This window comes from Excalfactoria chinensis, chromosome 3 (assembly GCF_039878825.1).
Source record: "Excalfactoria chinensis isolate bCotChi1 chromosome 3, bCotChi1.hap2, whole genome shotgun sequence".
NCBI lineage: Eukaryota > Metazoa > Chordata > Aves > Galliformes > Phasianidae > Excalfactoria > Excalfactoria chinensis.
This window is the reverse complement of record NC_092827.1, coordinates 32,233,804-32,253,696: the sequence shown is the minus strand read 5'-3', so window position 1 is coordinate 32,253,696 and position 19,893 is coordinate 32,233,804. Positions and strand designations below refer to the sequence as shown.

Here is a 19,893-nt window from a genome sequence, read left to right as displayed (position 1 = left end):
CTAACTACGCCATTTATAGTACTTGGCAACAGTGGATAAATGTTTAAATAAGAATACATGGAAAAGGACAGAGTTAGTGACCTTCTTGGTGTGCGTGCATGTACGAATACCAGTTTCTACTGTCAAAACAAAATTGTTTTATACAGTTAATTGTTTATTCTATGGACTGCATTACTGTGATGCTGTTATTAGCGTGTTAATGTTAGCTCACCGTTAAGAATATGACAAATCCAAATTCCTTGAAAGTGTAACCAAGAAATTCAGATTTTCCCTACATGGATTTTAACTTAAGTGGATTTGTAGATATCTATTGCAGATATATTGACTAAGTATGTTTTGCATTTTTCTCTTAATCTGCGCATTATCTGCAATGGCCTGCTGAGCTGTTGTGTAGTATGCCCTATAGTGTGAACTCTGGCTTCTCTAACCCTAGGACCACACAGAAAAGAGGAGAGTCATTTGGAATCAGCAGAATAGGCAATAAAATAAAAGGTGTATTCAAGAGTTCTGCAATGGAAGGAGCTATGCTGCCTAATTACAACTTAAATGACGGAGAAGATGACTTTGTAAGTAAAAGCTTTACATTTTTTAATTTGGACCTTATGTTGTGTGTTTTTTTTTCCCTCACTTATTTGGAAATGTTGTGTTTTTCTGCTATCTTACTTTGCTGCGTTCCCTGTTTAACTTAATCAGAAGCTAGCAACTTAGCCGCGCTTTTTCTGTAGTCATTCATAAGCCAAGGCTTCATTCCCAGTTACTGTACCTTTGAACTGATTTTTTAAGTAGAGAGAAATATTAAATGTAGTGCTGTCATACTCTTACGTAAGCAATGCGTTTTTATTTAAAAACTGCCATTTTCTAATTCTGGATGATAATAAGGTGGTATTCATGGAATGTGATTTTTCACTCTGAAGTTTGCCACAAGATTATAAATGCTTACATTAATGGAGAAATTGCTATGAAGCTGGACTGTGATGTGTTGTTTTAAGGTCATGAGCTAGTAGTCCTTTCTCATTTGTCTTGTGTGTGTCCCTTGGCTAATGTTTTCTTTCATGCTAAACAGCAGTGAATAGAGCCAGTGGTGGAATTATTGCCTGGGACATTGGTTCCTGAAGCATAGCTGGGGGACAAATGGAAAGTTTGTTTTGTTTTGTTTTCAAAAGCTAGGGAGGATTGGTCAGCCATTGATAGCCATAGTTTTTTACAGTGTGCCTATCAGTACTGTCTTTCATACCTGTTCCTCACAAAATAAGACCTGTGAGCATTTATCACCTTTATAAACTGCTAGTTAATTTTCCACAGCCAAAGGGCAAGTGTAAATACAAACAAACGGTATTCATCTTGCTTTGAATTGCTTTCAGAAGAGAATGAGAAAGAATCAGCAACTTAGAACTCCAAATAGTTGGGTTTTTTTCTTTAAATGGAATATTTTCTATCATCTGAATCTTCATATAGGTCATGTCTTTAAACTGTTCCTATTAATTTATTGGGCAGTTAAGTTCTTGTTGATGTCACTTCTCTGTTCTCTCTTTGGAGGCCAGATTATTATGAAAATGTTTTTTTTTTTTCTAACATTGTTTTTAGTGGTTTAACCCAGGAAGCAGCTAAGCAAAGCTTTTCATTAACTCCCAGTGGGATGAGAGAGAAAATGGGAGGTGGGAGGTTGTGGTGGAATTCATAGGTTGGGATAAACTGTTTTCTGAGGTAGAAAAGAGAGCAAGAAATAACAGTAATGATAATGTGTTTGTGTATTCACAACACAAGTGATGCACAATGCAATTACTCACCAACCATGAGCATGAATGATGCTCAGCCATTCCCTGAGCAGTGGTTACCCCCAGCAACCAACTCCCCAGTTTTCAAGCTTTTTTATGTGATGTGAAAATGTTGGTGTGTTGTCAACGTCGTTTTTCTTCTGAAGCCAAAATGTAGCATCATCCCAGACACCATGAAGATGATCAACTGTCCCAGGACGATCACTTTCATAGACTCTACTAGCTAAAGGATGTGGAAGTATAATTCCTGTGTGGCAGGGAGGAATTAATAGTTGAAGTACAGTTGAAATATAGTTGAAGCAATTGCGCAAGAAAAGAACATGGTTTTGTTTTGATTTAGCAGAGGGTTGTTAGAGTTAGGGTACTATGGTTAGGCTGTGGTTGGACTTGATGATCTTCGAGGTCTTTTCCAACCTGGGTAATTCTATGATTGTATCAGAGGACAAGAAGTTAACTTGTGAGAAATTCCTGAATTCATTGAGAGGCAGACCACATGGAGACTCAGCCTTAGTGAGGTAAGTTTTCAGGTTGACAGAATGGTCTTATCTTCGGCAGGAATAGAGAGTTTTAAGTGCAGCATTATCTCAGATTCCTTTATTCAGGAGAAAGGAGGATTCTACGCTTTGTGAAAACACTTGAGACAAACTTTGGGAAATACCTCAGTCCCTTCGTTTGTAAGTGTGAATGGGAAGAAGAAAAGGGAAAGAAAGCATTAAACTGTTGCAAGGTTACTGTGCTTCCAGCATGCTGGACAGACCTGTGGCTTCATTTCCTGAGTGAATACTGAATATAAACAATTCAGTAGTTTAATACAAGTTTAATAATGTTATCGTAAGAGCTGGGGTGTAGATTCCTAGCAGGCGTCACAGAGTCAGAGGAAGAGCTGTCCCAGTCTAAACATGATCTGGCGGTGCTTAAGACAGCATAATTGTATGGTAGTGGCAGTGCAGTGCACAGACTTAGCAACTTTTGATTAATATACGTGTAAGAAACAAAAGTTATTTTCTCCCACTGAGTTTGCTCTCTATTTAGTATTGAAATGATCGGTGATAACATAAGCCAGGTGGATTCAAAGTTAATAATAGTGAAATGGTGTTTCAAGCATTATCGTGTCCTGACAAAAACTGAAATGTCTGGAGCTTTTTGTTTTTATCCCTTTTTGGTTTGTTTTGTTTTATGTTGACAAAATTATGTTGATTACAGTTGAGACCCTGTAAGAGAAAATCACGTAGTGTAAGGAAACCGCATACAGATAGAAATGAATTAGCAGATTTCTGCGGCTCTGCGGATTTGGAAGCTGCTAATATGGTAGGGCAGCCTTAATCTCTGTAAGGTAAATTTAAATACAGCAAGTGATGCTGTACACTTTATAGCATGGGTATAGCAAGAAGACTGGTAAATTTGGATTTGTGGCTTTGTTGGATAAAGGAAACAGAGAGAGACTAAGAGACTGAGGTAATGATAATTACTGTAGGTTGGTAGTATGATTAGAAAGGTTCAAAAACCCCAGAAATTCATGCTTCCTTGCTTTCAGTTAATGTAATTACAGTGAATTGCTGTAGTGGAAATGCGTAGGAAATTGCATAATGTCGGCGCCAAAATCAGGCTAGTAGTCAGGTGAGTAATCTGGTGGAGACAACAGTTTCACAAACTAATGATAGAGTGCAACCTTGGAAGGATCAAGTGAATAAGACAGCAAGGCTCTGGCCCTGAGGCCACAAGGATAATCCAGTGTATGAAATGAAATAGGAGGTGAGAGTTGCAAGCAATAGTAAATTAAAGGAGAAAAGAAATCAGAAAATGTTGGCAAGAGTTCAGTATAGAATTGTAGATTTGATCAAGTCCTTACCAAAACAAGCTGTTGCTGCTCGGAGCATCTCTTCTTCAGTGTGAGTTAATCTTGTAGTTGTGGTGTTTGTAATTTGTTCATTTCAGGCTTGGTTTACTTATGTTTGCTTTGTGAAAGCACAAAGCCCGTGATTTGGCTCTCAGATTGTGACCCATCTTAGCTGGGTATGGTCTCTGTGCATTGACCATTGAGACAGCTCTCTGCGTCTGTGTGTCACAGCTGCTGTTTTCATTGAATGAAAAGGGTAGATTGAAGCAAAAAGGCACACATAGGTGATTCAGTTTTTGCATCTGTTAGAGATCTGCTTTGGAAGACGTTGGTCTGCAGTGTGATCTGTTGGAGAACCATTCCAGCATTGTGCAGAGGCAGAACAAAGATTGCTTGCATATTGATTTTACATGGCAAGGTAGCTGGGGGCTGCGGGGAAAGCCCTCTGTGAGTAGAGCTCTGCATTGTCCCATGTCAGAGCAGAGCTCCAATTGCTCTCTGAAGGGGACCCGCTGTTGCCACAGCTGAGCTGTGAGTGAGCTGGGTGTGCTCTGGGAGAGCAGGTGGAGGGAAGGGGAAATCTGTGCAACAGCAACTGGGAGAGGGATATGTGAGGGAGCAGCCCTGCAGGCACCAAAGTGAGGGCAGGAGGCATGGAGCAGCCTGCAGCCCAGAAGCCTGCGGGCCCTGTGGCTGAGGGCAGTGCTGGGAGAGCTGCAGCCCATTGGAAGCCCATGTGGGACCAGCTGGGAAGCACCAGCATCCCATGGGAAAGACTAGGCCCTGCAACAGAAAGTGAGTGGGTAGGGAGAAAGTGTTCTTAGTTTCTCAATGTGTGTGTCTGTTAGCAAATGACAATAAATGAGATTAATCTCACTGATGCTGAGTGCACTCTGACTGTTCTCATCTCAACCCACGAGGTTTTTTCAACACATTTCCCCCCCAGCCTTTCGAGCAGGAATGAGAAAGCAGCATGGTGGCGTTTAGCTACCTGTATCTGTGTGAAACCACTTGTGCTTGTGGTGCAATTGAGTCATGGCCATGTGGATATTGTAGTGCAGACACAGACAAAATGCATTGGTTCACATGCAGGGAGCCAAATCTGCAGCACAGATCCCAATATATTCCCTGTATCCCAATACAGACAAAACTTCCTCAGCCACCTAGACTTGGCCTTTGAGAGTAATTCAGCTGTAAACTGTGAAGCTAGGGGAAGTTGGATCTGAAAGTTGGATTCATGCTTCTCAGTTTGCTTTAGTTTTACATGTTATAAGTTCTCACATTAAAATCTCCTATATTAACTTTAACAAAGGCCATGCTCCCAATTCCCAGCCCAACCTTGTGCTACCTTCTTGCAGATACTGTGTCCTTATTTGCAAAACTAACTGTTTGGATAAATAGCTTTCCAATGGTACTTGCTGAAGCTTGGATTTTTCTAATGAGATATTTAAAATAATCTATATGTTTATGGTCCTGAATAAATTGTGGTACCAAGGCACACGTGCTGTATGTTGATATGTTGATACATTGCTTGTGGGTGGTTTTTCTGTCTGTAAAGAGCAGGGTTAGTGTGGTGTTGGGGATCACCATTTCATTTTGGAAGGATTTCTTCAGCATTTGCATGTTATTAGTGTCAAGTTCTGTTTGCATATGGAGGAAACAGCTTTACATTTTGTGGCATGAAGTCTAAACCTGTGACACTTCAGCACTGGAGCTGCCCTGCACACAGCCAGCAGTGGTTAGATCTCTGTTGCTCCCTGGTTCATCTGTTTAGGGGACTGTGATGTTGAAGCTGAAACTCGTGGGAAATGACAGTGACACTGACAGTGGCTTTGCTTAAAACTAGTTCTGGGTTGTGAAAGTAATTACTTCCCAGTCTTGACTACATTGCACCATGCAGACTAAACCAAATTAATGCCTCTGCAGCATACTCCAGTGCACTGTGCTTTGGGAGTGAGAAACCTGCTAGTTTGGTGCACTGTCGGCTTCTGTCTCTCATTGTGTTTGGATAAATTTATGGCCTGACCTGATAAATTCAAGTCTTCAGTTTGGTTCCCAGTATGCCAGGAAATGTACTGCATCTGTGCTGGATGCAATGAGGTTCCAGTAGCACTCAGATGGTCTGTGTCTAAGGCGTTCTTCCAGCTGTGTTCCTTCCAGTGTGCTTCTCTTATCTCTCTGTTTCTTTGAAATATCAGATGTGAAACTTGATAATGCTATAGAAGCTTTTAGTTCTCATTAAAATATGCTAACTTAAAAGTAATCTACAGCCAATCTAAAAATAAAAAGTCCACTGAAAACTCCATTAATGATGTGAGGGTTTTTTGTTTTTTTTTTTTGATTTTCTGAAGTGATCTCGAGCACAGATCTAGACCTGATAGCTTCATTAACGCATATGCTTTGCAGTGGTAGACGGAGCCAATTAAAACTGAACACTCTGGAGTGTTTGAATCTTTACAGATTGAAGAAGGTGTGATGGTGATGGAAGACGATTCTCCTGAGGAGGCTGTTAGTACCCCAAACACACCCCGCAACCTTTCTGCATGGAAAATCAGCATCCCATACGTAGATTTTTTTGATGACCCCTCCTTGGAGAGAAAAGACAGAAAAGAGAGAATTCCAGTGTTCTGCATTGATGTGGAGAGAAATGATAGGAGGGCAGGTATGGAATGCTGTGGATAATTAAAGGGTCATTTAACTCAGAATGCTCTGATGTGCTGTATTCTCATGAGTGTTTGCAGTGTGCAAATCATGCATGGTTTTTCTGATGTTGAAGTACTGACTCAAAAATGATGAGAAGATGTCTTTTGTGAAAGCTAAATAATCACATTTTGTATTTGTGAGTTGAGAACTGACTCCTCAGTGTGAACCAGTTCTGCTTAGACTTGATGCAAAAGTCTAATAATTTCATTTTCCAAAAGGGAGAGTGTGCAGGGGAAGAGTTATTCCTATGGTTCTTTCCTTGACCCTCTTTGAACTTTGGAATAATGAATGAACTAAAATATTTTGTTACTAGAACCCATTCCGGCCTGCAGGTAGCTTGGTATACAGATAACAGTACATCTGTATTGAGTGAAAGAATAGCATCACGCTAGGACCATGTGGATTTGTATTAGTGAAAATAATAGTTCGACATTGAGCAGGAGGTGCTGAACAGTTCTCCAGTAATATCTTCCAGGAGGGAGAATGATTAGGATTCAAGCTGATGGTACGAAGGACTGTAGTATTAATGTAAATCACTTTGGTAAAAGTTTGAAAATAGATCTAATGTAGTCAGCCTTAATAAATTTTCAAGTTTTGCAGTGCTCCCTTGAGTCTAGGCATCTGCTAAATGAGGTGATGATTTCCTTGTTACTACCTTCTCTCTCCATTGCCTTTTAATTTAATACTTTATACCTCAGTGAGATTTCTTATTATTTTAATTACTGCAATACAGTAGCCTAGTATTATTGAAGTCTTTCCTATAATAATCTGACATACACCTGCTGTTGCATAATTCATCTTCCAAGTGGCGTAAAACCTGGCTTATCTTTACTGCTGTACTTTTTTCCAGTTGGGCATGAACCTGAGCACTGGTCAGTCTACAGGAGGTATCTGGAATTTTATGTGCTTGAGTCAAAGCTAACAGAATTTCATGGTATGTTCCCCATCACCTGGAAGCTCACTTTTCTACTACTGCGAATGTTATCCAGTACCAAGCTGGAATTTAAAATAAGGAAAGCGATGTTTGTTCTGTTACGGGATTAATTTAATCTACTCAATATCTTTGCTAGGTACTTTTCCTGATGCTCAGCTTCCCTCAAAGAGAATCATTGGTCCCAAGAACTACGAGTTCTTAAAATCCAAAAGGGAGGAGTTTCAGGAGTATCTGCAGGTATCAGTCTCGTAGGGCAGAGAATATTCCACAGCTAATAATTTAAGACTAACAAATGAGTATCTGCTATTTCTTTTTTGTTGTTGTTGTTTCTAATTAATGGGTTATTAAAAGAGTTCAAGGGGACAAATTAAACCTTAACTAACAGGTTTCACATGACTGAAAAATACTTTGGAAATGATAGTATCTATGGTAATATAACACTCTTTGGGTGTGTATATGCATACATATATATAGCTGTAGATAAATTGAGTTTTTAAAGGTTAATTTTAAAGTACTTTTTTCTTTCCTTCCATTTCAAAGAAACTTCTGCAACATCCAGAACTAAGTAACAGCCAACTTTTAGCAGACTTCCTGTCTCCTAATGGAGGAGAGACTCAGTTTCTTGATAAAATGTTGCCTGATGTGAATCTTGGTATGTAATACGCAGTTTGTGCTGGCAATTACTAATACCGTATGTATTGTGATTAAATGATAGTGGTAATTAATAGATAAGCTTGTGTAAGGATATGGATATGGGAAAAAACAGCTATGCGCCTTCACATCTCTTATTGCTCACAAAATAAGGTGTGCTAAGTACATTTAGTAGTACAGTAAGATTTGTGGCACTGTCCCAAGTCAAATCTAGACAAGCCAGACATTGCTTATAGATGTGATTGTATAAGCTGTTTCTTAATATAATGTACCTTTCAGTATTAGTGGATTAAAATATTTTTATTTAATCAGTAAATTGCAATATTAGATATTTTTAATGTTGACTGGCGTCCTCTTTTAATCTGAGCAGCTGAAAAATATTTGAATCAGGGGCGTGTGATGTAGGCAGGCCAAATGGAAACTGAGGTAGAGAATTTCTATAATGATAACGGATCTATGATAATGAATCTAAGAAGTAGATATTACCTAATATCATCTGTTATGATAATAAATCTAAGAAGTAGTTTGCAGTGTGACTTCACAGCTTGACCATAAACGTAACTTCCTCGTGACAGTGTGCCAGAGCTGCTAGGCCCTAATTTGTGGCTGCTCTGTCTTCACGTAACTCTAACACTTGTAGTTCTGGCATCAGCATACGTACCAGGAGAGCTGTATCTGAACCGTACCATTGCATTTCTCCTTCTCTCTCTTGTTACATGAACCTACTGGGGTCTTTGTGCTCTTAGCAAGTTACCAAGATGTGGAATCAGTTTTGACGGTCCTCTTCCAGTTAAAGGGTTTTACTTGGTTTCAGACAAAGGAAAAAAAAACAAAAAACAAAAAAAACCCTCTTCCCTCTAGATGAATCTGTGTCATTCAAACAAGCTTGGCTCATTTACTTCAGGGCATCTCACACGTGAGAGTACGTGTCCCTCCCATAAATGTCTCGTTTTAACAACATGTGGCATTTCAATAGGACTTTTAGTGAGAGTTAGTAACATTTTCATTTGACGCTTGCACATACTTTCCAACGTAAGTTCCAAAATTAACAGTATGTAGATAAGCCGTATGTTCAGAGCAGTATTTTTCCTAAAATAAAACTATTTTTTTTGGCATTCAAAGTTACGATGCTGTATCCTTATAGCCTTATCAGGAGAGAGTGCTCTTCTTGAGATCACAGCTGTAGCCTATCCAATTTGCAAACCATTGCTCACTGGTATTTTCAAGCTCACTGGTATTTTCAAGGCTGCAGCTTTTCAGAATCTCTCCAGATAAGCCAATCTTTACAGGGCAAGCAGAGAATTTTGGTTTTTATGACTTTTTTTTGTGGTAAACAATTATGAAGGAGTAAGAGCTTAGACACTAGAAACTGTAATTGCTTTTTAAAGCAATCAGAGAATCATCTTGATATTTTTGTGTTTAAGTATTTTATCTTGGAGAGTACTGAGCACTAAGTTATAAACTGGATATGTGGAAGACTTTTTCATTGCTTTTTCTATCAACTTTTATAACAGTAGAGTTTTAAAATGAAATGCTAGATACTGATTGGCTGAGAAAAATCTCCTCTTGTTGCACCTTACTCATTACTTGTCATCTGTTGCTCTTGGGAAGTCTTAATAAATATTTTAAAATGTGATATTTCAAGATGCTACAAAGAGCTTGTGATCAGAATGCGCGCCATAAAGAATGGAAAAATTGGAGAGGGGAAAAGAGTTTTGCTGTGGTATGTTTAAGATCAAGCACTGACTTCTTTTTTTGTTTATTTCTTCCTAATTATAGGTAAGATTATAAAATCCGTTCCAGGAAAGCTGATGAAAGAGGTAAGTCTTCCAGATGGCCAGCCTTTTAAGTTCAGTTACTAACTTTAGCAGCTCACTAATGTGTAGGCTAGTGGAAAACTTGTCTGGAAACTCAGGTTTTGTGGTGGCTTTTTTGCTTGTTTTTGTTTGTTTTTTTTTCTTCCCCTTCTATAATTATGCAAGTGACAGGCCACTTGTATCCTCTTTCAGAAAGGCCAGCATTTGGAGCCATTCATCATGAACTTTATCAACTCCTGTGAATCTCCCAAGCCCAAACCAAGCAGGCCTGAGCTTACGATTCTTAGTCCCACTTCTGAGAACAACAAGAAGGTACAGTAAGCAATCTTCCTTCTCCCTTGTACGGTGGTGGGGAAAAACAATCATGCTCTGAAAATGCAAAGCACAAAAATCATAAATAAAACAGCATATATTTCTTGTGTTGTTTTTTTTCCCATGAGAGAGATCTTTCACTTGGGTATCATCCGTGTGTCACAGTGTGAATTAATTCTGTTTGGATTTTTCTTGTTTTATTGTTTTGGGTTTTGGTTTTTCTTTTTAAGTTCTTACTGGATTTGGAGATGAGAATATGAAGAGCCTGAGAAGTTCTGAGAGGAATAAGAGCTGAAAGCTTAGAATCATAGAATCACCAAGGTTGGAAAAGACCTAAAAGATCATCCAGTCCAACCGTTCACCTATTACTAGTAGTTCCCACTAAACCATGTCCCTCAACACAACATCCAGTCTTTCCTTGAACACCCCCAGGGTCGGTGACCCCACCACCTCCCTGGGCAGTGCATTCCAGTGCCTGACCACCCTTTCTGAGAAATAATACTTCCTAATGTCCAGCCCGAATCTCCCCTGCCGTAGCTTGAAACCATTGCCTCTAGTCCTATCACTAATTACATGAGAGAAGAAGCCGACCCCCAGCTCACTACAACCTCCCTTCAGGAAGTTATAGAGAGCAATGAGGCCTCCCCTGAGCCTCCTCTTCTCCAGGCTGAACGTTCCCAGCTCCTTCAGCCTGTCCTCATACGGCCTGTGCTCCAGACCCCTCACCAGCTTTGTTGCCCTCCTCTGAACGCGTTCCAGGGCCTCGATGTCTTTCTTGCAGTGAGGGGCCCAAAACTGGACACAGTGCTCGAGGTGTGACCTCACCAGTGCTGTGAGTACAAGGGAACAATCACCTCTCTGGGAATATTTTAATGCTGCAAGGCAGCTTCCTTTTTAAAGTGAAGAGCTTGAGTGTTTGGGAAGAGTGGTTTGTTGAAGTGCTACAAGCCAGAATTGTCACCGTGCTGATACTTGTTATCTGCCTTTAAAATGTTTGTATGCACTACCTTAATGTCTAGTATACAATATGGCTCCTAACTGTTAGTTGCTCTCTCTAACATCAACAGATCTAAAGCCTAATGCTTCCATTCAATCTAGGCTATATTTATGGTGCTTGCTGGTGATGAGCCTTTTGATTTCCCTCAGTATGGCAGCTTTTGTAGTATTACGACATTAGAAAACTTGCCACTACAGCTTCTGTACGAAGTACAATAGAGCTAGCCCTAGCTCCCAGTTCCTTCTCACTGTCTGTTGTGGGGATTTTCTGTTCCTCTAAGCGACTTTATTGTAGTTGTCTGTAGAACTAATTGCTTAGTCATATAACAGCTATTTCAGAGTTTTCTTCTTTCCCTAGAAGAAACCTGTTTTGTTTTGGGAGCCACTTGATGTCAGTGTGGAAAGCCTCAGATATTAATTCATCAACTGCAGAGCCACAATTATTATCTAATGATAGGTGCTCAAGATACTTTGCTTTGAGGAGTGCCCTAATCGTGCTACAAGTTTTGACCAGCATGTATGCACATGGCATTCACATGCTGACTGCCTTCTTGCTAAATTGCTATCTACTGTTTTGCCAGGGCACATGTACTTATGCAATCACTGTAATTATTAACAATCTGATGAGCTAGGGCTGGGTTGTGCTAAGTTCTGGCCTCTTCTGAGAATTCGCGTGCATGCTGTGAGATTCAGCCTTCAACTGAACTGTTAAGAGTGCTTGTGCCTCCTTTGGGAGCCAGTTTTCTCTTTTTCATCTCAGCCCATGCTTGGGGAAAGCTTTGTGCCAGTGCTGCAACTCCAGGCCATTTGCATCTTGGATCACTTCTTGGATTCATTTTGTAAGCCGCACTGCTTTCATCTGCTGTGCCACTGTAGTTCAGACCACTGAATTTGTTTTCAAATCTCTTGATCACCTCTGCTTGCCACAGTGCTAGAGAGCTGTATGAGAACTCATTAATTGAATTACTTTCAGATGAAGCTAAGCTGGAAATGCAGGTACCAAGGACTGTTCAGTGCAGAGGTGAACTAAGGTAGGCCACCACCCAAAGCATAGACTTCAGTTGTTTGGTTCTGCAGTCTCAGTTCTGTTGTTTCACTTGCCTTCATTCTGAAGATTATAAGCACTACACAGCCTCAGCAGAAACTGGTGGTGGCCATATATGCAAAATGTTTGTATCAGGATTGTGTGAACTACCTGTATGAAGTCAATGAAAAAATACTGCAGTGGAGCAATAGAAGGTGGAACACGCTGCAACGCTTCTGTGTGTCCAGCTCTGAGAAGAGTGTGTTGACTCATGGCAAGAAATTCTTCAACACAGATCATTTGCTGAAGTCCAGGATAGATTTTCTATTGATATTTGCATTTCCACAGTGCTCCCACATAACTTATCTGATGTAGACCTGCTTATTCTGGTGTCAGCATGCCAGAATCCACTGAGATGTGTGGATGTGCTGCCAACTCAGTTGCCAGGAGCAGAGTATGCCCAGGCTACACCGTCAGCAGGCTGAATAAGAAGTGCTGGAAGGTCTGTGAGGGCAGCTGAAAGCGGGAACTTAGTCACAAACATGGCTGTTTCTTTGGAAAGTTGTCTGCATGCTGTTGCTTTTTTGATCATTCTGGTGTGTGTTTGTATGCTTGAAATATCAGTGATTTGCAGCTAATGAATATAGAATGACAGAATCATTAAGGTTGGATCAGACCACTAAAATCACCTAGTCCACCCCTCAGGCAATCCCCACCGTTCCCACTGATCATGTCCCTCAGTGCCACATGCACACAGCTCTTGAACAGCTCCAGGGATGGTGACTGCATCACCTCCCTGGGCAGCCCGTGCCACTGCCTCACCACTCCTTCTGAGAAGAATTCTTTCTTAAAATCCAACCTGGACTTCCCCTGTAACAACTTAAGGCCATTATCTTTTGTTCCATCATAATCTATAATGAATGTGAGCAGTTAACCTAAGTACATACAGTCAAAAGCAATTGGATTTTATCAGATTCATCAGATCTAGTTACCAACCTTCCTGGTTAAACAACCAAGCAAAAAAACTTTCCTTTCTAAGGGCACCAAACAGCATTTTCAGTTTTCCTTGCTATGTTTTGAGCCTGTCTGTACCAGCTCAACAGTCTTCCGAATCTACTTTCATCAGAACTAGCTAGAATGCAACAGGACTTCTCAGCTGATGCAGGCTTTGAAAAGCATGCCTGCAAAGGCACTGTGCTGCTGGCCTGTGATGACCTGCCAACGGCAATAAGAACTGTTCTGAAACAACAACAGTTTAGTGTATATTTGCAGTTACTTGGAGAAAAACAGTTGCTTTTTCCTATGCTAATTGAAGCGGTTTACATACTATGCATAAACTTTTTTTAGCATTTGGGTGCAAATTCTCTACTTTGCAAATGAAGAAGGGAAATAGTTTATGCCTCTGGCTGTGGATATTGTTCAGAACTGTGGTACTGTTTTTATCAGCTTTACACTTACAGGAATGTTTCAGGGTATATGTAACTTACTGGCAGTTGAATCGGTGGTTGTATTTACTTTGCCGGCTTTTCCCATTGAAGGTACAATAGGGAACCTGTTGAACTAGAGATTATTTTTGTTATTCTGGTAGTGCGGTTTTTGTGTTTCACATGCTTCAAGAGCTTGGCTTCCCTTATTAGCTAGTACCATTAAGTGGAATTTCCCCCTTGAAAGCCCTTTAAGAATATTTCAGAGCTGTAATCACAGTTACTGTTTAATCTTAAAAATTTAACTAAGGATAACATTGCATGTCTTTTTTGTGTAGTTACAATGATGAGCATTATATCGCATCTCAGATAGTAAAATGAGCAGAAATGTAAAAGCAAAATCACTTGCTTTTCTGAGTCATGAATATCACCCCCATGTTTGTATTAGGTATAAAGTTGTATGTTTTTCACTTTCAGTCAAAATCTTAGAGTAAAACGTGGTGGTGGCTGCATCCTTCAGATGTACATTGCTAAAGAGTGTAGAATACACACACTGGATTAGTATGAAGTATATACTTTATAAATCTGTTCATCTGCTCATTTCTTCTTGCCACGTACATGCAAGAGTGTGAACTTTCAAAGCTTGGCAATAAACAAGGGATTGTTACGCTCAAGGCACAGGAAAAGCTATCCATGCACGGAGATATATACAGTATTTGAAATATGTTGTGAAATATGAGGTGAAAGTAAAAGATCACTTTTGGAAGCTGGAAAGCTCTGCCCAAAGATAGCATTTTGGTTTCAGGTTACCTACTGGAGTGCTGTTAATGATTTAATTCGACTTGTACACACTCCTCTAAAATTTATCTCCATTATACTGTGGGTTGCTATGAGCTGGCAATGTGTTATCTCAGCCAGCTTGGAGGTATTGTAAAAAACAACAAAGAAAGCTCTTGTTAAAGTTGCAACAGTTCCACTAAGATCTTTCCCACTGAAGTAGAATCAGTTTTGAGAAGGCATATAGACTTCAGTTTAAAGAGGGTTCTTTAACCAACTATACCAGGTGTACTCCGTACAGTAGGCACAAATAATTATCTGCTCTTCTTTGGTTTGTTATTTTCTTGGATTCCGGTCATCCAGCGTATATTAACTGTATTTGCCCTTTCATGAATTTTATGTAGGAACTTGATGTCATTTAATTAGGGTGAACTTTATGAAGGTGATGCCAGCCGTTTAGCATTGACAAAAGGAAGGCCCTAACGAAGTATACACCAAAACTTGAGTCTTGCCAGATTTCCCGATGTAATTTTTTTGTAAGAGCACAGGAACTCTGTTTGGAGACGTGTTGGATTCAGAGTCCATTGTGACCTGGATGTTTTGTGGCTTAATCTACTACAGGGAGAATTGCTCTATGGAGAGTAGACCAAGAACAAGCAAATTTAGGGACCATTCTTCAGAACTAATTTTTAATATGCGACTTCTACTGAAAAATCTATTGATAGTCTTGTCAGTCTCATAGCAAGGAAGCTCTTCAACACTGAATTTTTGGTGAACACCAGGGTAGATTTTCCTTCTAGGCCATACTGTAGTTGCATTTTATTTTTTTCTAAAAGGGAGATAGTTTTGTTAGAAGCTTGGCACAGGCTTTTGAGCTCTCTCTTCGTAGTACAGTAGTGTTTCCTATACATTTTTCTGATCTTTGCATCAACAGTTTTGGGAATGAAATAATTTAAAATAAACTCTTAATGGTTTTTGTGAGGTATTGTAAGATGTGGGCCTCCAGGACTCAATGGACTGTTCCTTTCCAGCTGTTCTGTCCAGAACCCGTTGCCTATTTTGTAACACAAGACAATAGTATCTTTTAGGAATACATGAATGTCACAGGGTCCCCCTATGATTTAAAGCTGACAGACTCACACCCTTCATGACTTTGAAGGTGCATTGAAGGGTCAAGGCCTGCAGCAAAGTCTAGTTGTGTGAAGGTACTTGGAAGCAAAATGGCCTGTGAAATGAAAAGCAAACATGCGACAAGAGCCTGATGGTCCTTTTATTTTTGAAGGCAGCGTTTTCCATGTTATATTTCTGTTTTTAGCTTTTCAACGATTTATTCAAGAATAACGCAAACCGCTCTGAGAATACAGAAAGACGACAAAATCAGAACTACTTCATGGAAATGATGACTGTAGAAGGAGTCTATGACTACTTAATGTATGTTGGTAAGAAGCAATTTATCTTAGTTATTCTTATACTTCTTTTCATTATGAAGTTCAGGTTCTTTGGCAGGAAATAAAATTCTATTGTAGTAGTCATATATAACCTAGGACATGCAACCATAACAATATACAACTTAGGAACATAGCCATTGATAAGAAAAGCAGCAAACAACCCCTATTGCTGTGCTAAAATATTGCAGTTAATCTTTAATCATTGTTCAGTTTTGCTTTATCTTTCTGCCTTTCTGCATGTAGGTTTGTGGGTTTAGTTCCTTGCATTTTCTCAAGTGAGCACATAGAACTAAATAAAAGTAGTTAAAGAGTATTTGATGAGTAATCTGGACATTTTTTGAGTCAGCGAAGAAGTCATGACTTCTTTTGACTCCTTGGTCGTGGTTATTAAGAGAACCGTATATAAATATCTGTTCCTATAACTTTGCAGGTAGAGTGGTCTTCCACATTCCTGACTGGCTGCATCATCTCCTGATGGGAGGAAGAATTCTTTTCAAAAATACATTGGAACTGTACACGGACTATTACTTGCATTATAAGTTAGAACAGCTATGTGAGGAGCATCGATTGGTTTCTCTGATAACGCTGCTGAGAGGTCAGCAATGGTTCCATATTTGGTTGCAGTGTTGCTTTAATTTGACATTTGAAATCCCTTATTTTGAGTCACTTAGTATTATGCTGTAGTGCTGAATGAAAGCCAGTGGAACTCTAAAAGTCAGGTGGGCCTGTAAAACCATTCCAGAAATTTGTTACTAAAAGGTGATGTTAGCCCTGTTGTCTATCAAGCATGATTTACAGGGGAAAATACACAACAAAACAAAGGTATTATGAACATTAATTTGCTAAGGAGAATAAAGGTGGGTCAGTACATCAGTTTGTGAATGGTTCATACTTTCTTTAAATTAGTTTTCACTTATGTGCTGCTTTAGGCCTGCTTTAGGGCTTTTTTTTTTTTTTTTTTGTGGGTTTTTCTTTTAAATTCTCTTCATTATGGTAATTTTAACCTTCAAAGATGGGAAGTAGGCAAAGATTATTTAAAAAGAAAAAACAACAAAACCTTGCAACTGTAGAGAAGTGTAATGGGACCACAGATTCAGCTAAATGAAACTCGTCACCAAAGCTGTGCAGTCGAGGCCTACTCTGTCCATTTGAAACCAAGATGAAATCTCATAAAGGACAAAGCAAAACAAACAACAATCATCAAGACTGAACAGCAAATACTTCCTATGTACAGTAATTTTTACAAGGTGATTGCAAGGAAAATTTTAAGTAAGAAGATTATAACTAACTTAAAGTAGGGTTGAGCCAAACGTGGAAGGTAATTGCTTTCAAAATTTGTGAAGAAGTAAATTGGTAAAAGATTCTTGTCCTCTAAGCTCATGGGTTATTCTGGATTTGATCAGGCTAATGTAATCAAGGCTCAGAATTCTCTTCCAGTTAAGGTCCTACAGAAAAGCAGCTCAACTTTGAAGCCATAATCCAAACCAACTTTCTTATGCTGGTGATAAAATAGCTGCCTAAAGATGGTTTCATTAATGTGTCTTCACTGCAGATGCTGTGTTCTGTGAGAATACTGAACCACGCTCTGTCCAGGACAAACAGAAGAGAGCAAAGCAGACTTTTGAAGAAATGATGAGATACATTCCAGGTTAATAATGGCTCTTTATGGCTGTAGTTAATTGTTCAAGCAGAAGTGTAACGGAAGTGCAGTAATGTTAGCTTTCCAAATAAAGTAATTTCTGTGCTCCGAGGTATGACTGAATACTCGGGTGTGGAAAACAAAGAACCAGTTCAGTTTCATCATTTAATTCAGTGTTGCTGAGTGAGGCTGCAATGTAGTCATTCACAAAGACTTGAGGTAACAGATAACTTTGCAAATGTCCTTAAAACTGTAGTTTCTTCACATTTAGCTTGTATGATTTGCATTTTATGCAGCTGAAGACCAGGTAAAGCAGTGATAGAAGAAGCCAGAAGATAAATCTGAGCTCATTTAAACTATATAAATTACAGAAGAAGGGCTCATTTTCTGGGTTATTCAGAAAGTAATTAAAGCATTCCAACTTGTCATGTATTAAACAAAGCATTAGGACAATAGAATGAAATTCTTATAAGCGTAACAAATACTTCGGTGTGCAGCACTGAAAGATGAGGAAGGAGGAACCAAAGGAATATTTGTTTTTTCCACTGATTACTTAGAAGGGATAAAATTTGAACTCTTTCTTTAATTAAAGCCTTTTTTTATTACTGGAGATAATGGAAAATGCTCTTGTGGAATTATAGTGGTATTTTCATGTCAACTAAAACAAATGCTCAGGATGTTACTTATTTAACTACGACTATATCTTATAGCTGTTTTGCAATGCTTCCTAATGACTTGTGTATTTGTTGGTGATATCTGGCCTAGATTTAATAGGCAAGTGCATTGGGGAAGAGGCTAAATACGAAGGCATCAGGCTTCTGTTTGATGGCATGCAGCAACCAGTGCTCAACAAACAGGTAATCTGCAGCACTTGGGAAACTTGCCATTTCCTGAAGTGAATGTATGGCTATAGCAGAGGGCAGAACTCTCATCCAGAGCAAAGATAAAAAGAGGTGATGTTGCTTTGGTCTAACTAGTGTCTGGCTGATGCCATTTCCTTCATTTTCTTTTAGTTAACTTACGTGCTGTTGGACATTGGGATTCAAGAACTCTTCCCAGAGCTAAGTAAGGTATGTGCTAACACTGTTCCAATAGGTACAGAATTCTTTAAGCTACTGACAGGTTCCATCATTGTTGCATGCTTGTTGTTGTTTCCTTGTACTACGTTAGGTTTTTGGTGGATAATCTGCTTTTTACTAATGTGTTGAAATCTTGTGGATCTGGCTTTCCTAATTTCTGTTAATTAGGTTTGGAAACCCATGTAGGCCTGTTTACCTATCGTGCAGTTATTGTGGGGTACCTTTCAGCTTCACCGGACTGTGATCGATTGTCAGGATCCCTGTGCCTTTCTGTTTGATTGTCTCCATTTTAATTCAGGGATTTCCTGTCTTTCAGATGTGAGTTCCACATGCAGAGCTCAGATAGAGCTCCAGCACTTCTATTTGGTAGATAGATTTCTTACTCCAAGTTCGGTCTCTGCAGTGTTAACTTACTCCATTCAGATAAAGAAGAAAGAATCCTATCTGAATGTGTATCGTTAGGTTTGTGATCCATCTCAATGGGGAAAAAAAAATAAAATAGCCCTTTATTTATCTTTTGGATTTTTGTTGCATGAGTCCCGTGTCCAGGAACTACCGGAGTACACCACAGGATTGAGCAATGATTTGTTCTGCATAATAAGCAAATGACAGATTTCAGGACAAGTTAGGGCACCTTCCATTGTTGCCACTGAAATGAGACCGGCTTGGCAAGTCTAACCTACTCTGTGCATTGGTTCTGTAGCTGACGTATTTGGGGCAGTGTTTAAACAGTCAAGAAACAAAACCAAAGAAGATCCAACCATCCAAGCAAATAAGGAAGTAACCTGGTGACCTGTGTGCTGCATGAAAGACCTGACCTAACCCTACTGTTCTACTGCACGGAAATGCTTTTCTCGCACAGCAGCTACCAATAAATGTATAGGAATATTGGTCTGTCTTCAGATAGTGCTGGAGGAAAGTGAAGGCTTTGTGTTAAGCCTTTGAGTTGATGGGAACAGAGGGAAGCAATTAACTGTCTCACGTTTCAGTAGAATAAGGAAGAGGAAGAAAATGCTCCCACCAGAGCACTGTTGCTTTCTTATTGTTTTCTTATCTCAGATATGCCAAGAGTAAAACAGAAGGAAGTGCTGTTCCTAAGGTTTTTCACTGTAGGATTTAGTTGGGAGGGTTGCAGGACTGTGATGGATTAAAAGAGGCAGCTGAGGGAGGGCTGATAGGAAGAGGCATACACAAGGTGAAGAGAGAGGAGGGGTGGAAGGCAATGTTTTTTATGTTGAGCCCTCAATTCTAAAACACATTTCCCCTAAATCACTGCAAACTGCCCATGAAGCCACTTGGGAAGAGGACAGTTTGCTCCAACCAGTTTTAATGCAAAAGTTTAAAATGAATTAGTGGTTATTTGGTTATCAGTTTTATTGGAAGGGGAAAAAAGTAATTGCAGTAACGTCTCTGTTGAGCAGGCTGGTCCTTCTTGTGTGATACCAAAAAGTGATTGCGGTTGGTGAGGAGCTAAGAT

The 19,893-nt window shown here is 39.5% G+C and overlaps 1 protein-coding gene across 4 annotated transcripts in view; it reads left to right on the top strand.

The window, feature by feature from the left end:
• Positions 1-19,893, top strand: part of SNX14 (sorting nexin 14) — a 51,881-nt gene that overhangs the window by 28,471 nt on the left and 3,517 nt on the right. For 3 of the 4 annotated variants that reach the window (XR_011902999.1, XM_072330859.1, XM_072330858.1), the window contains 12 exons: positions 434-566; positions 6,073-6,274; positions 7,166-7,249; positions 7,386-7,486; positions 7,790-7,901; positions 9,680-9,720; positions 9,910-10,029; positions 15,566-15,689; positions 16,129-16,293; positions 17,251-17,346; positions 18,103-18,194; positions 18,351-18,407. Coding sequence is in view for 3 of the 4 variants with exons in the window: in XM_072330859.1 (XP_072186960.1) it covers positions 434-566; positions 6,073-6,274; positions 7,166-7,249; positions 7,386-7,486; positions 7,790-7,901; positions 9,680-9,720; positions 9,910-10,029; positions 15,566-15,689; positions 16,129-16,293; positions 17,251-17,346; positions 18,103-18,194; positions 18,351-18,407 (1,327 nt within the window). In the remaining variant the exon portion in view is untranslated. Of the gene's footprint in view, positions 1-433; positions 567-6,072; positions 6,275-7,165; positions 7,250-7,385; positions 7,487-7,789; positions 7,902-9,679; positions 9,721-9,909; positions 10,030-15,565; positions 15,690-16,128; positions 16,294-17,250; positions 17,347-18,102; positions 18,195-18,350; positions 18,408-18,732; positions 18,836-19,893 lie in introns of those variants that run through there. The other variant, XM_072330860.1, reaches the window with a different exon arrangement.